This window comes from Salmo salar, chromosome ssa12 (genome assembly GCF_905237065.1).
Source record: "Salmo salar chromosome ssa12, Ssal_v3.1, whole genome shotgun sequence".
Lineage (NCBI taxonomy): Eukaryota > Metazoa > Chordata > Actinopteri > Salmoniformes > Salmonidae > Salmo > Salmo salar.
In genome coordinates this window covers 52,955,329-52,972,790 of record NC_059453.1, presented here as the reverse complement: position 1 = coordinate 52,972,790, position 17,462 = coordinate 52,955,329, and the positions used below count along the sequence as shown (strand labels likewise).

Here is a 17,462-nt window from a genome sequence, read left to right as displayed (position 1 = left end):
CACGAGTTAGAGATTAGAATAGACAGACAGTTTGTTAGACTGGAGGATAAAAAGTCTCTCTCTTCTCTCTCTTCTTCTCCCTCTCTCTCTACTACAGGTGGATTCAGGTAATGCTGGAATCGATTCTCAGATCCCATCTGTACTGTCCACGTTCACGCCCTCAGGATTGTCCCTCAGATCTCGGGACCATCTGCAAGTGCACAGCTACTGTACATGCTTAAACTTTGGGCCTAACCTTATCAACCATATCAAAACACATATATGACACTTAAAACAGTAATGAATGTGTCAGAGCATCTGTGGAGCGTGAGAATAGAGCTGTAGATCTGCAGGGTGGTTACTTGCACTTTTTCTATTTGGATGTTACCAACGCAATAGGGCAAACTCGACTAAGTAACACACATGCAATGTAGACATGTAATATACACATGATCCCCCCTCAAACACACACTCATACACAACCTCTTACTCATGGAATTGTCTCTGTCTGTGATGTGCAGGTAACGTTGATGTGGATACACAGGCATTTGCAAATGAACATGTAAGTACAGTACACATTATGTTGTTATATTATTATATATAGTATTGTTTTCACAGAGACTGACTAGAGGATTAAAGTCTCTCTCTCTCTCTCTCTCTCTCTCTCTCTCTCTCTCTCTCTCTCTCTCTCTCTCTCTCTCTCTCTCTCTCACTTCTGGGTCTCCCGAGTGGCGCAGCAGTCTAAGGCACTGCATCGGCTGTTTCACACCCGGCTGTGATTGAGAGTCCCTTAGGGCGGGGAACAATTGTCCCAGCGTCATCCGGGTTTGGCCGGTGTAGGCCGTCATTGTAAGAATTTGTTCTTAACTGACTTGCCTTGTTAAAAAAAGGTTAAAAAAAAAATCTCTCTCAATGTGTTTTATGACTTTCAGTTTAAGATTGGTGTTATATCCTCATAAAAAAAACCTTATCAATTACATTTACTATTATGTCACCTGTGGGATACCTCCTTCCATAACGGTTGGATACAATTCATTTCCTATTGAGAAAAACATAATCCTAAACACAACCAAAACAATCTGCAAATACATCCAACGGGTTTGTTGAGTTACAACCTTGATGTATTTATGACGTGCAAGGAATATGGTACCAAAACACTAAATGTTTGACTACTTTAATACACTATACATGAATTTGTCCAAATACTTGTGACTTCTTCAAAAGGGGGGACTATATACATAAAATGATTTTATTTCTAAACGGTAAAACATACACTGCCTTCAGAAAGTATTCACAGTCCTTGACTTTTTCCGCATTTTGTTGTGTTTCCGCCTGAATTTAAAATAGGTTAAATTGAGATGTTTTGTCACTGGCCTCCACGCAATACCCCATAATGTCAAATTGGAATTATGTAAAAAAATTAAAAGAAAATAGTCAATAAGTATTGAACCCCTTTGTTATGGAAAGCCGAAATATGTTCAGTAGTAAAAATGTGCTTAACAAGTCACGTAATAAGTTGCATGGACTCACTCTGTGTGAAATAATAGTGTTTAACATGATTTTTAATGACTACCTCATCTCTTTAATTATTTGTAAGGTCGGTCCGTCGAGCAGTGAATTTCAAACACAGATTCAACCACAAAGACCAGGGAGGTTGTCTAATGCCTCATAAAGAAGGACACTTTTTGGTAGATGGGTAAAAAAAGAAGAAACAGACATTGAATATCCCTTTGAGCATGGAGAAGTTATTAATTACACTTTGGATACTGGCATCATTCCTAACTTAGTTGCCGGAGAGGAAGAAACCCGCTCAAAGATTTCACCATGAGCCCAATCATGACTTTAAAACAGTTACAGAGTTTAATGGCTGTGATAGGAGAAAACTGAGGATAGATCAAGAAGAAATTTGAAAAGAATAATGGGAAAATTTTACACAATCCAGGTGTGGAAAGCTCTGAGATACTTAGAGACCCAGAAAGACTCACAGCGGTAATCGCTGCCTAAGGTGCTTCTACAAAGTATTGACTAAGGGGTTTAAGTACTTATCTAAATGAGATATATCTGTATTTCATTTTCAATAAATTAGCAAAAATTACAAAAACATGTTTTCAGTTTGTCATAATGGGGTATTGTGTGAAGATGGGTGAGAAATGTTTTTTTTAAATACATTTTGAATTCAGGCTGTAACACAATAATAATAATAATTATAATAATAAGTCAAGGTGAATGAAAACTTTATGAAAATATCCTAAGATAAAGGGGACATTTTGTACTGTCACATTCTGTACTGTCACAAACATTCTATCTCAAATCTATAATACTGGAGTATAGAGACAAATATATATTTTTGGCTTCGCTGTCCAAATGCATATGGAGGAGAGTGTATGACCGATAAATTACTCTGTTATTCAGATACCCTTACTTCTGCAACATTAGCTCACACTTGCTGTATGAGTCTGGTGTTTAGGTTTCTGCTCTCTGTGGTTTTGCTGTGAACAAGCTCCACATCTACGTCTCTATTCAAACAATCCTCTGACTCAGACACACCTTACTGTGAAGTCAGACTAACAGTATGTAGCTGTCTAACAAATGGCATTGTTCATCCATGATATGGCTGGTCATCTGTTCTTGGTCGTCCTCCTTTTTGGTGAGTTATTTCTACATTTCTACAGTTTCATCATCTGTTTGTGCTACAGGATATTCCTCTTCTTCTATCCCCTCTTTTAGTCTTTTACTTTTTACTATTTTACTTTAGGAACTCTTGATAGATCTGAATCTCATGGCTATGATTAGTGTCTTGAATCTTCCTTTCATCATCTTATTTATTTCTCTCTATCATTATTTTACATTTTGTTCAGAAATGAATGACCACTGATTGATCCCCATTAATGCATTACAGTAGGTTATGCTACTTTAACAACTTGTGTGAAGTGTTCAGGCATCTCATGTATAATTTTTATTTTTGAATGTCAGACGATAACCTATTTTATAATTGCTAGACACCTTCCAATCCATCAAAGCCCAAGGTCAGTATCATTATTATGAGTTTTTAGTTACCCAGTAAAAATATAATAATAATCATGGTATTTATTCTTATCATTCAAACATAACATTAGCTGATAACGTATCCATCTGACACTATGAATTCAAAAGGAATTACGGATAAATGGTTAATAAAATACAGTGCTGAAGGTTGGCAGTTTAAATCCATATACAGTGAACCTACAGAAGTAAGTTCACTGTATATGTCCAAATTCAGGGTAAAACAAATGTCTATAGCTGTAAACACTGCAAACACTCTACTGCTCAGTTGGTCCTCTAGAAATACGTTATTATTGTCTTTTGGAAAGAGCCGTTGCATGAAGCAATATATTATATCACCTTTATTTCTCATACTATCGCTGGGAATTATTCTCAAAGATCTAGGGTTTGAAAAAACAAAGTGTGATTGTTTTATGTTCAACGGCTGACAGTACATTTCCCAAACCAGTAACAAAATACTCAGTTCCTCTGTCCTCTCAGATCTTCCTCAGCCCAGTCTGGAATATTTTTATGTATGTTGTAATAAGCTATTACTTAAAACAATATATATTTCACATATTATCATTATATGAAGGAATGGGCCTTATTATCAAAATCCTTTAGTCTCAATAAGCATGAAGATAATTGTTTTTAAACATTAAATGTTGATAGATTTACTTGATTTTATAATAGACATGCATATTTAAATCCAATTGAATGGTTGTCAGTAAATTTCTCAAAACAAGTCAAACATTTTAAATACTCCTCTCTTCTGATCTTACAGGCCCTCCTCTTCCCAGGTTGACAGTGAGTCCTGCTTTCATCAGAGAGAGCGACTCAGTTCAGCTGAGCTGTGAGACTTCTCCATCCGTCTCCGTGTCTCAGTGTTATCTCTTCACTGAGAAAAGAGACTTTAAACCATCCTGTCGGCAGACACTCACAGGGACTGAGCTCCTCTCGTGGTCAGATCAACGTTCACCTGCTGTGGTCAATGTGAGATGTTTCTACTATGCTATTGGTAGTTTTTCCCCATCCTCTGACAGCGACCCTGGCTCAGTCACTGTCCAAGGTAAGCAGGTTATTTACATAATTGTAAACATGACCCTCCTTTTGAATCTTAACATGTTCTGAGATACATTCGGCAACAATGCACTAACCTGCAACAATATTATTCTGATTTCAACGACTTACTGTTTCACAAAAGGATTTACTGTCTTTTTAAAATCTAGAATTAATTTGAAGTGATGAGTCATGTTCTTGAAATGCTCAGGTCTGTTACACATGAGGATTTTATGAACATAGTAATCCGTTGAATATTAGATTGACATACTATTTCCCTCTGAACTCACAGTCCCTCCTCAGCTGACAGTGAGTCCTGAAGTCATCAGGGATACAGACACAGTTCAGCTGAGATGTCACACTTCTCAATCTACCTCTGTGTCTCAGTGTTACTTCTACATAGAGGAAAGACAACATCTCCAACAAAACACATCCTGTCAACAGTCACTCACAGGGACCAAGCTGCTTGAATGGGCAGGTCAAGGTCCAACCACCAAGGTCAACATGAGATGTATCTACAATGCTGTAGAGATGTCTATCTACTCTCCTTACAGTGACCCTGTCTCAGTCACTCTCCTGGGTAAGCGGGGTAGTTTATGTATTATTATACCCCAGTGTTTTTCTATTCTGGTCCAAGATTAACACACCGGATTATTGTATATTATTTATATAATATACATTTTAAATACTGACTGAAGCAATAAGAGATGAAGTTATGCACTTTTAGATTTTAGGGTTTATTTCATGCAATGTATTTTAGCAAACTGTTGAAAGTGGTTTACTTTCTGATTCTGATATTACAGACCTCCCTCAGCCCAGGCTGACAGTGAGTTCTACAGTCATCAGAGAGAGAGACTCAGTTCAGCTGAGCTGTCAGACTCCTCCATCTGTCTCTGTGTCTCGGTGTTACTTCTACACAGAGGGGAGAGATCCTAAACCCTCACCCTGTACGAGGTCACTCACAGGGGCTGAGCTGCTCTCGTGGGCAGGTGAACGTTTATCTGCTGAGATCAAACTGAGATGTCATTACACAGTAGAGACTCACTATCCATCGACGCACAGTCATCCTGCGCCTATCACTATTCTTGGTAAAATAGTATTATTTTTATGAATACACTGATCTGATTGGCTCACTGGAATCAGATTGGAATATGTAATGTCATGTTAACATATACAAACGATTTGTTTCTTACTCTTTTATTTATCTAGTACAGAAAGAGGTTTGTTTTCTCATGAACCTACAGTATGGACAGTTATTGATGTGTTCTCCTCACAGGGGAACTGCAGAAACCAGACATTAGTGTCAATGACGAATCTTCTCATGACATCACCATTATTTGTGTACTTCCTGAGTCTGTCAGTGATGGTCATAGCTGTAACCTGTACGCTGGAGACCAGACTCAGGCCTACAAAGAGGCTTGGGTCAGGACATTTAACACAGCATTATCCAAACTATTCTGTACCTTCAATGTTACCAAGAATGATCTGTTCAGGCATCTGCAGTTGGAGAGAGATGTGAGCTGTGACTATAGAGTGAACACAGGATCACACTCTCTGTCTCCCCGCAGTGATAAATACATTATTATAGGTAAGATACTTCCATAAAAATACAGAAATATGTATTATATGTACATTTTTTAAGTGCAGACTTGTTAGTATGGGCAAAAACTGTCTTTTCAACAAAAAATAGTTTTTCTTCTGATGACATTAAATCAATGTGGAAAATGTATTGGATTTGCCAAAATAATTTTGGGAATGTTGGTCTTTTTTCACCCAACTTGAACCTAAATCTAATGACATGGCTGAAATGTTGTTGATTTCACTTTGAATTCACATTATCTGACAACTCAATCAAATGTAAATCAACACTAGGTGTGGAACTGACGTCTGTGCCCATTGGACAAATACTTAATTTATAGCTAACTTATTTTGAACAAATCAATTAATTTTAATTAATGTTTTTAAATCACAGTCCAAGTTAATTCAAAATAGTTAAACAAATCACAAGTCCATGTCATGTTTATGACCATCATGATTTGAACTTGCATTGTGAAAGACTGTAGGCTCTACAGTATATTTTTATATGCAGAATAGTGTGCCTTGTCCTTCATTAAGTCGTTGTCCTCTCCCAACAGGTCAGAAACCAAATATTACAGTCAGTCTGAAAGAGAACTTCATCATCACCTGTTTAATTCCTGGCTCTGTCAGTTATGACACCACCTGTAACCTGTATGTTGGAGAGCAGAGTAAGCATCTTATAAAAGCACACATCTGGAAGACGAAACACACAGATTCCAAATGCTGGTTCTGTCAATTCTCTGTGGAGGAGAATGATCTTTTTAGAAGTCTACAGTCAGTGAGGAGTAGGGAGGTGAGCTGTGATTACAGAGTGAGCTCAGGACCAAACTCTCTCTCTCCACGCAGTGATGGGTACAACTTTACAGGTGAGTCATTATCTATACATTAAGAATCTATCAGTGCTGCAGGTCTTCATGATCTGACTACCCTTTGATTTGTTTAATATGACTATATTAATTCTGACCCTCCCTCCACCACTAACTAACTCAATCACTCACTCACTTTCGCTCGCTCCTTGGAGCATAGCACTTTGACTTATGGATCTCCACACAGCCTTATTCTGGGCCAGATCCCAGGCTGATCTGGTGTTGAGTCCCAGGTTGTGTAGTTTAAATTCTTTGTTGAACTGGTTCAGTGTTTAGATCATATCTATGCGCTGTTATACTTCTGCTGTTAGATAACATGGTGACTTCATTCTAGGAAACTGTCAACAACAATCAACACCTTATCTGTCCTGAAAGACTTTATCACATTATGAATTGGTCTTATCATCTCTATAATGAGGAGAAATATAATCTACCAGGACTAGAAGCAATCTGTCCGTAGTGATTTTTATAGTCTTACTTTGCCCACTTTGAAAAGACAAGTCATAAAGGAATTTAAAAAGGCCAACAACAACATGATAATCATTAATACGATCTTTAATAAAATGCTAATTTCATTAATATGTGTTTTCTCAGTGGGTATGACTCCAGGTCCTAGATCTACTTTGCCTCCCAGCACAACAGTGAGTCCTACAGAAGGTGTGTTGGGCCTCTAAATTTCCATCTCTGCAAATACAAATTGTACAGTCAATGGTTTAGAATATGGGCCTGTAAAATTAAGAGACCAACATTATGTAATACCTTATTCTTGTGTAATCATATTGCTTCCCACTGGTTTCAACTGTTACTTCTACTTTGACCCCAGACACCACAGTGACAGCAACTTCCAGTAAGTAGATCCACTAATTTTAACCTACATGTATATTTTTGTTCACATTAATTCACTAAAGCTCCATCCAACTTATGAATTGACCCATTCATTGCTGCTTGTAATTTCAGTCCAGATTTGTGTACTTTCAGTCCATCTGATATGTAGGTAATGTGTCGTGTACTTCTCTCTTTCTGCTATTTGAATGACCTTAGATCTTAAATTAATTTACGTGTGTTCTTGTGTAATCTCTTCTCACCAGGTTTGACCTCTCCTTTGACCTCCAGTACAGCAGTGAACCCTACATCAGGTGTGTTAGTCATCTTTCTCTAGTTAGCAGATAGGACCTAAACAAATAGACTAGATTTATTTTACCCAGGTTTTTACTCTCAATTTCCCCTTATTAAAAAAATAGGTTTATATCTCGTTAATTAAATCAACCCATTTAAATACCTTCATTTTTGTATAATCAGATCCAATGACTTTGCTTTGCACCAGGTTCAACTACTAGTTCTACTTTGACAACTGACACCCCAAAGTGGCCACATGATTTTAGTTTAGTGGCGTAATAAGTTGTGTTGTGTGTTAACTGTTATTAAACAGTCTCTCTCTTGCGTGTGCCCAGGAGGTCAAAGCTCCACAGAAAGCGTTCTGGTTAAGCATCCATCTCTAGCTGACTGTCTTTTCTCAGACAAATGAGACATTTCCAGGAAGGAAGTGGAGTTTCCAATAAAAAAGATTCTATATTATTCTCAGAAGATAAAACGTCGTCCCCCAACTCCCTTACCATGTAGGTCCATTGCTTGTTCAAGAGGTGTTGATATCTGATAGAGTTTTGGTTAATACATCCCATGCCTCAATAGTATTTGCCAGAGCTTTGTTTATCATGGCCACTGATCGCGCTATACGAACAATATCTTGAAAATGTGCTAACTATTTTTGAGGCAAGAGGATTGTAGGGGTAATCCACTAAGGATAAACTTTTTTACTGCTGTTAACGCCGCATAAATGATTATTTTCTGAACCAGTTGTAGTACATATGAAGAGTTTGAGAGTTCAACAAAAATAAAGGTGGATCATCACAGGGAAACACATTTTTGCAAGGAAATCTGAGATATGTGACCAGAACTGGGACACACAGGACATTCCAAAAACATTAGTGTTACAACAGCATTCATATGACATCTATCACATATTGTAGTAGGAGTCAGCTTCATCTTAAAACTTTTAAATGGGGTTGCATAACTTCTATGTCTAAGCTTATAATGTATAGTCTGGTGTGCTGGGTTTTTAGAGGTAACAAATACATTTTCCCAAATGGTATCCCAGTTCAGGTCGTGCCCCAATCCCTGCATTTCACGGTTCCATACTAGAGTGACACCCAATGTAGAGCATTTAACAGACAGCAGGCAATCATAAGTGGCAGAGACCATTCTACAAATTAATGAAGGGAATATCCATGTAAGCATTATGTGGGATGTTAACGGGGCATCCCATGGTACACCATAAGCTTTTAAGGGTCTGGGTTTTAATAATACTATGCCAAATTATGAAATTGTGAACATTTCATCTTTCTACTGACTGAGTTGTGTTGTTCTCTATCAGAAATAATGAATACCTTTCTTCTTGTGTAGTCAGATAGAGAATTGACTTGTATAACTTTCCAGTAGTTTCGACTGTTACTTCTACTTTGACCACTGACGTCACAGTGAGACCAACTAGTAAGTATCCCTTACTTTGCAATTACATTTTTAGTTCACTCTAATTCACTAAAGCTCCAACAGGTTTACTCATAGATTTATTCATAGCTGCTTGTACGTTCACTTTATTTTGTTGTGCTTTTCTTAGATATGAATGGCCCCTGGAGGGGATGGCTGCCGTTATACGGGTTCCTAACCAATTCTGCCATTCTTGGTCTTTTTATTGCGTTGTTTGTAACTTGTTTGGTACATAATGTTTCTGCCACCGTCTCTTATGACCGAAAAGAGCTTCTGGACATCAGAACAGCGATTACTCAATGAATTGGAGGAGAAAGATTTACGTCTCTTCCCGGACCAGGCCCAAAGCCCCGTCATTCGCATGATTATGAGACGCCAATACAGGGGCCGCAGATCATAATGCTTGGTGAGAATTTGTCTGCAAGTGGATAATCCCGCTTTACCATCAGTGTCTTATGTTTCACTGAGTCATGGCTGAATGAGGACATGGAAAATAAACAGTTGGCTGTGTTTTCCGTGCATCGGCAAGACAGAACAATAACCCTCCGGTAAGACGAGGGGTGGTGGTCTGTGTCTGTTTGTCAATAACAGGTGGTGCGCGATCTCTAATATTAATAAGGAAGTCTAGAGGTTTTGCTTGCCTGAGGTAGAGTATCTCATGATAAGCTGCAGACCACATTATTTACCAAGAGAGACCATAAGCAAACAAGAGAATGCTCATCCAGAAGCGGCGCTCCTAGAGCTGGGGACTTTAATGCAGGAAATCTAAAATCCATTTGTCCTAATTTCTACCAGCATGTCAAACGTGCAACCAGAGGAAAAACAATTCTAGACCACCTTTACTCCACACACACAGAGACTCGTACAAATCTGTCCTTCACCCTCCATTTGGCTAAATTGACCATAATTCTATCCTCCTGATTCCTGCTAACAAGCAAAAATTCAAGCAAGACTTACCAATGACTCGATCATTACGGAAGTGGTCAGGTAACGCGCATGCTAAGCTACAGGACTGTTTTGCTAGCACAGATTGGAATATGTTTTGGGATTCATTCAATGGCATTGAGGAGTAAATCACATCAGTCACCGACTTCATCTGTACGTACATATGCCAACCAGAAGCCATGGAATACAGGCAACATCCCCACTGAGCAAAAAGCTAAAGCTGCCGCTTTCAAGGAGCGGGACACTAATCCGGATGCTTATAAGAAATCCCGCTATGCCCTCAGACAAACCATCAAACAGGCAAAGCATCAATACAGGGCTAAAATTGAATCCTACTACACTGGCTCTGATGCTCATCGGATGTGGCATTGCTTGCAAATGATTCCGGATTACAAAGGGAAACCCAGGCGTCAGCTGCCCAGTGACGAAAGCCTACCAGACGAGCTAAATGCCTTCTATACTTGCTTCGAGGCATGCAACACTGAACCATGCAGGAGAGCACCAGCTGTTCCAGACGACTATGAGATCACACTCTTCGTAGCCGATGTGAGTAAGACCTTTAAAAAGGTCAACATTCACAAGGCTGCAGGGCCAGACGGATTACCAGGACACGTACTGAGAGCATGCACTGACCAACTGGCATGTGTCTTCACTGACATTTTCAACCTCTCCCTGACCGAGTCTGTAATAACAACAAGCAGACCACCATAGTCCCTGTGTCCAAGAACACCAAGGTAACCTGCCTAAATGACTACTGGCCCGTAGCACTCACATCTGTAGCCATGAAGTGCTCTCAAAGGCTGGTCATGGCTCACATCAATACCATCATCCTAGAAACCCTAAACCCACTACAATTCACATACCACCCCAACATGTCCACAAATGACGCAATCGCTATTGGTCTCCACACTGCCTTTTATACCACCTGGACAAAAGGAACACCTACATGAGAATGCTGTTTGTTAACTTAAGCTCAGCGTTCAACACCATAGTTCCCCTTAAAGCTTATCACTAAGCTAAGGACCCAGGGCCTAAAATCCTCCCTCTGCAACTGGATCCTGGACATCTTGACAGACTGTCCCCAGGTGGTAAGAGTAGGTAACAACACATCTGCCTCGCTGATCCTCAACACAGGGGCCAGTCAAAGGTGTGTGTTGAGTCCCCTTGTGTACTCCCTGTTCACCCACAATTGCGTGGTCATGCACGTCTCCAACACCATCATTAAGTTTGTTGACAACACAATGGTGGTAGGCCTGACATTGATGAGACAGCCTACAGGGAGGAGGTCAGAGACCTGGCAGTGTGATGCCAAGACAACAAGCACTCCCTCAGCACGCCCCCATTCACATCGACTGGGCTGTAGTTGAGCGAGTTCGAGAGCTTCAACTTCCTTGGTGTCCACATCACTAAGAAACTATCATGCTCCAAACACACCAAGACAGTCATGAAGAAGGCATGGCAATGCCTATGCCCTCTCAGGAGACTGAAAAGATTTGGCATGGGTCCTCAGATCCTCAAAAAGTTATACAGCTGCACCATCGAGAGCATCCTGACTGATTGCATCACCGCATGGTATGGCAACTGCTCGGCATCCGACCGCAGAGGTTAGTGCGTACGGTCCAGTACATCACTGGGGACAAGCTTCCTGCCATCCAGAACATCTATACCAGGCGGGGTCAGAGGAAGGCCCTAAATATTGTCAAAGACTCCAGCCACCCATGTCATAAACTGTTCTCTCTGCTACCGCATGGCAAGTGGTACCGGATTGCCAAGTTTAGGTCCAAAAGGCTCCTTAACAGCTTCTTCCCCAAGCAATAAGACTGCTAAACAGTTAATCAAATGGCTAACCAGACTATTTGCATTGACCTCCTTTTTTACGCTGCTGCTGCTCACTGTTTATTACCTATGTATAGTCACTTTACACCTTCCTATATATACATATTACCTGAATTACCTCCTATATATAGCCTCGTTATTGTTATTTTATTGTGTTACTTTTTAAAATTGTTTAGAATTTTTTTACCAAATATTTTCTTCTTAAAAAAAACTGCATTGTAACTGCAGTGTTTCATGGTAAGGTTGTATTGTAACACCTGTTTTATTCGGCGCATGTGACAAAAAACATTTTATTTTATTTGAAACAAATTTACACTTCTCTTCTCATCTCTTCTCACCAGGTTTGACCTCTCCTTTGGCCCCCAGCACAGCAGTGAATCCTACATCAGGTGTGTTGGTCATCTTTAGTTAGTAAAACTGAAAAAGATTGACTTATTGACTTCTAACCCAGGTCTTTGTATTATTTTTTCATCACAAATGTGCCTAATTACTAGAAAAGAGGTTGATATTGGATTGATTAAATCATCCCATTAAGCCCAAAAAAATCGTTCCCATTAAGATACCTTATTGTATAACCAGATCCAATGACTTTGCTTTGCACCAGATTTGACTGTTAGTCCTACTTTGACAACTGACACCCCAAAGAGTCCAACTGAAAGTGAGTCTGGCCACACGATTTCTGTTTATTGGTGTTGACTAAGTTGTGATGTGTGTTAAGTGTTAACAAACTGTCTCTATCTTGTATGTGCACAGGAGGTCAAAGCTCCACAGACAGCGTTGTGAATTCAAACAGTCCAAAAATAGTTTTGTGTAAGTATCCTTATTTAGTAATCCCACAGCAAAAATGTACTTTTCTTTTCCTGCTAGAACTGACTTTGCTGATAACTACTTTGTTGAGGGAAAATGTACTTGTTGTGATTGTGATATGTTGTTGCCTCACCAAGCTATCTTAAGAGGAATGCACTAATGTAAGTCACTCTGGATAAGAACCTCTGCTAAATAACGTGTCGTAGAAATTTCCATCAGTGACACCTGAAGTCAATATTAAATTAATCATTCTTTATTATCAACAAGCTGGAGAGGTTCCAACAAACTTAATGTACCATAGTAAACGTCGGTCGGGAGCTCCGCCGGAGAAGTCCCATTAGTTGTCTTATATACTGCTTAAACAGACAAGTTATATTTGCAAGATTTAGCTTATTCATTATTCATAATTAATTCATCATTAACGTTTGGTTCATGCATGTGACCAACCAATACCTCACGAGGCTTCTTCTCTTCAAGCTGAGACTTTGAAACTAAGACACCCCTTCCGGTTTTCCAAACAATGTTCTTGGCGCACTGCCAAATTGCTTATACTGATAGTGAAGCTTCCTCCCAGTCACGATCAATTAGTCAGTTGCATGAACCCAGTCTAATTGGTTATTAGAAAAGCACAAACATAACATATTCCTTCACAAACTCAAATGTAAAATGTTTAGCTAACTAGCTGTCTTTTCTCACATATATGAAAACAGAAACGTTTACCAAGACTAATAATAATGTGGTTTTCTAACACCTGTCTACCATTGAAGTATTTACATTTAGATTAAGAGCTAATGAACTCTTCTGATGACATCATGTCACCAAACAGCGGTGCAATTATGGCAGACAGCAGTGTGTATGGCTTCTGGAGTGGGCGTGTTCCTGATGGGATTGACAGCTGTCTATCTCTGCAGGAGGACCAGTGAGTACTTCTGATTTTGTATAACAAATAATTTGCAAACATTTTCCTTCTCATATTAATGTTAGTGCCTTTGACATGGGTTAATCTTTCAACTCCTTTTGATCATATTGTATAGGTTAGACTATATTCAATATAATTCATTTAGCCTCATTTGTTTTTCAGAGAAAACCAATTCTCAGAGGTAAGAATTCCCTTGTGAATATGATGCAGATTGTATCAACCTTTAGTTCTGTATTGTCCATGATGAGATGTTCTTACCACAACCTTCTTATACTTTTATGTTGTACAGACCTACAACCAGACAGGATGATCACAGCCAATGTATGTTCCAAAACTAAATACATCAAACACTGCACACACTACTAACACAACTACACACATGCATGTACAAACACAAATTCTAATTTAATTTTTATTTATTTTCTGTTGTAGGTGATTTGGTGATGGGAGCTATGAGCAGTGCAGACATGTTGGATTCAAGGGATGCTGGGATCTATTCTCTCATCACCTCTGTACCGTCCACGTTTTTGCCCTCAGGTGAGTTTGTAACAGAATGTCTTCTATACCCGTCTTCCTGACCTGGATGTGAATTTGGGACCCTCAGCACAATAACACTTAATCACTCAATGCCAACCATACTGACTTACATTTTTCAGTCAGAGCATCTTGAAAGCGTGAGAACAGAGCTGTAAGTCTCCAGGGTGGTTTGAGTTAGGAGGAGAAGTGTGAAGTCACATCAAGCCCTGTTATTTTCACTTCTTCTGACCCCCCACCACACACACACACACAGACACACAACCTCTTACTTTGTCTCTCTCTGTGAGATGCAGTTCCTGTGCAGGTATCTGCAAATGAAGATGTAAGTACAGCAAAAATAATAGCCTTGGATATAGATACATACTTGTTTTCGTACGGACAGGCAGACAGTCTGAGGGACAATAAGGACCTTTCTCTCTCTTTCCTCCAGGCTGATTCAGAGAATGCAGGGGTCTACAGCCTGATCACTTCTGTACCATCCACATCTATACCATTAGGTTTGTCTATTTAACTCTATCCCACTGATTCATAACATTGGTAGGGCTTTCTATAGGACTCAAAGTTGTTTAGGCTTGGATTTTGGTCTGAGGTAGTCATATCAGTAAGCATGTATGTATATAAGTTATATATAATGTGTTACAGCATGAGAATAGAGCTGTACGTCTACAGGATGGTTTGAGTCAGGAGGAGAAGTGTGAAGGGACATTAAGCACAGCAAAGTGACACGCAGAACCACACCCACACTGACACGTGTACACCCACGCACACACACACACACACACAAACACTCACTCAGGCTCCTTCTGTGTTGTACAGGTCCTTTTGAAGAAAATGGAAAGTCATCTGAAAACGACAATGTAAGTTAGAATCACCCACTGTGTTTGGTGATTGTGATCGACTCTCAGTTTCAGATTGATGTTACATCCTTTTAAATGACATTACATTTACAGTACTGTAGAATTAAAGGACTGAAGTTAAACTGTCTGTTTCTTTTCTCTAGTCTGATACGTACCACGTATACAGCTCAATCCCCGACAGACCAGCAACCTCAGCCCAGCCTGATGGGTTGTACAGTCTTCTGCAGACACACTGAAACTACACCACTGGCTCTCTGTATGTCTCACAGAAATACTCTTTCTTTCAGGATGTCCTTTATTTATCACACATCATGTTACTGTAAATAAGTATCTAATACATCTACCACAGTGCCGTTTCTATCTATAAGCGACATACAGTAAGCAGCCGCTAGAGGCCCCTCCCCCCTCCAAAGAAATCGTAGGATAGTAGAATACACAACGTGCAGTTTAGAAATGTGGTTCTGCATCAGAAGTTTTTCTCTTGTTATGTCAGTCACTGACAGTCACTCAATTATCCCATGTCAGCTAAGATTTTATAGATTGCTAGGCAAGTTAGTCTCGCCAGCTATCTAAGCCTTGTAGTAATGTCCGAATTACTACCCAGGGGCCCCCTAGGGGCCCCCAATGATTTTGTTAGTCACTCTCACTCGGATATCAAATGAACATGGCATAAGTCATGGCCAAATGTGTAGAATTGCAGTAAATTATCTTTAAACCCAAATTGTATTATTTCAACGACAATGACATAATGTGTTGAATTGCAGGAAATTAGCTTCATAACTGCAAAGTTCTCTCCGCCCCATGGCGAAATGTGTAGAATTGCAGGACATTAACTTTAAACCTCCAAATGTTTCTCTCCGCCGCCATGAGCGGGGCCACTAAAATATTTTGTCCGCGAGGTGGGCAAATCTCGCTTAGGGCCCCCAAAATGCTTGGAACTGCCTTAATTTACTGTAATACACATTGACAAATGGCATGTGTTACATGCCTATCCATAATATCTGTTCATGTGTTAGTATTTTTTGGGGGGGATTTTGGAGGGGTCCGGGGCATACTACAAATTTTAAGTAAATGCCCAAGTAAATATATACTGTATTTATATATATTCTGTCATCTGTGTGATACCTCCTTCCATAACGGTTTGATACAATTTACAAAATAAAATATATTGGTGATCAAAATCGATAGATACAGACAATTTCAAAATCAATAAATATATAACATATTCACACATAATTAAAAAAGACAGGTAACTAGGAAATAAAGTTAAATTAATTGAAATTAAGTCATTAAGATCCGAAGTGGTACTGCTAAGACATTTTTTGGGGTCAAATTCATCTTGCGTTGAAATATGCTTATAATATAAGCCAGATGCACCCCAAAAAACTGGGGAAAAAGTCTAATGTTAATTTAACAATTTTTGCGGCAAAAGTTATCAAACCCCAAAAGCCCGATCTTATAACAAAAGTATTGATATTGATATTGCCCACATACTTTTTTTATAAGCTACAAAATATAACATTTGGTTTTAAAAATGTTTACATTGTTGGCAACATCAGATCATCAAAACTGAAAAATATAGATTTCCTAAATGCTTTTCAAATCTCCCAATTCCTCCATGTTTACTTGTTATTTTCCAGGTTCCCAGTTTAATTTCAACTTACTCAGCACCTCAGTCGCTCCTTCAATGTACAGTGTTGTAGACACATTCTAGCCTTTTAGTCCAGTGACTGCGGAGTGGTTAAGATGTAAATGGTGTGAGAACACAACTTCATTACATTGTTTTCCAGTTAACATGAGCTTACATTCTGTTTCGATGCACACTTGAGCCCAGCGGTCAGGATAGTCGATTATTCTATGGGGGATGGCTTTGTTTGTTGAAAAAGGGGTGGCTCCCCCCTCACCTCCCATATACACTGTACAACCTGTACATAGATCTTATTATTGTGTTATTGACTGTACGTTTGTTTATGTGTAACTCTGTGTTTTTGATTTTGTCGCACTGCTTTGCTTTATCTTGGCCAGGTCGCAGTTGTAAATGAGAACTTGTTCTCAACTGGCCTACCTTGTTAAATAAAGGTGAAATAAAATAAAATAAAAAATAAATCCCTATTCTATAAGAGATTTAAGGTACAGTAAATACAAATCCTATGTTTTTTGCTCCGTTTGAAATGCTCTCTTCTGTAAAACAATAAAGTAAGCAGAATAAATAGACTTCAACCATTCCCTCGTCTTTGTTAGTATTTTACATGATTTGATTTTGATCTTGATTATTCAAGAAAATGCAGAAAATATGTACTGTTGTCTATGTCACCTTTTTCTGGCCATTTCTGTACATAAAAACTGAAAATTAGATTTAAATAAGTATTCAGACCCATTACTCAGTACTTTGCTGAAGCACCTTTGGCAGAAATTACAGCCTCAAATCCTCTTGGGTATGATGCTACAAGCTTGGCACACCTGTATTTGGGGAGTTTCTCCCATTCTTTTCTGACCCTCTCAAGTTCTGTTAGG

At 39.1% G+C, this 17,462-nt stretch overlaps 1 protein-coding gene across 1 annotated transcript; it reads left to right on the top strand.

Moving 5' to 3' along the window:
• The first annotated feature begins 5,447 nt into the window (after window positions 1-5,447).
• Window positions 5,448-17,173, top strand: LOC106565145 (putative GPI-anchored protein pfl2). Its single transcript, XM_045692028.1, has 16 exons — window positions 5,448-5,647; window positions 6,195-6,503; window positions 7,098-7,160; window positions 7,327-7,350; window positions 7,592-7,639; window positions 8,997-9,050; window positions 12,170-12,217; window positions 12,433-12,486; window positions 12,582-12,638; window positions 13,462-13,554; window positions 13,717-13,735; window positions 13,844-13,875; window positions 13,987-14,091; window positions 14,385-14,588; window positions 14,908-14,948; window positions 15,092-17,173. The coding sequence occupies exons 3-16, from the start codon at window positions 7,103-7,105 to the stop codon at window positions 15,182-15,184; spliced, it is 930 nt and encodes a 309-aa protein (XP_045547984.1). The 5' UTR covers window positions 5,448-5,647; window positions 6,195-6,503; window positions 7,098-7,102; the 3' UTR covers window positions 15,185-17,173.
• The last annotated feature ends 289 nt before the right edge of the window (window positions 17,174-17,462 follow it).

What these genes read in the sequence shown, in the direction of transcription:
- LOC106565145 (XM_045692028.1), top strand. Translation starts at nt 7,103, where the DNA reads ATGACTCCAGGTCCTAGATCTACTTTGCCTCCCAGCACAACAGTGAGT. An exon ending in CACAGTGACAGCAACTTCCA is followed by an intron (nt 7,351 to 7,591) that starts GTAAGTAGATCC and finishes TCTTCTCACCAG; the next exon opens with GTTTGACCTCTCCTTTGACC. An exon ending in AGCAGTGAATCCTACATCAG is followed by an intron (nt 12,218 to 12,432) that starts GTGTGTTGGTCA and finishes GCTTTGCACCAG; the next exon opens with ATTTGACTGTTAGTCCTACT.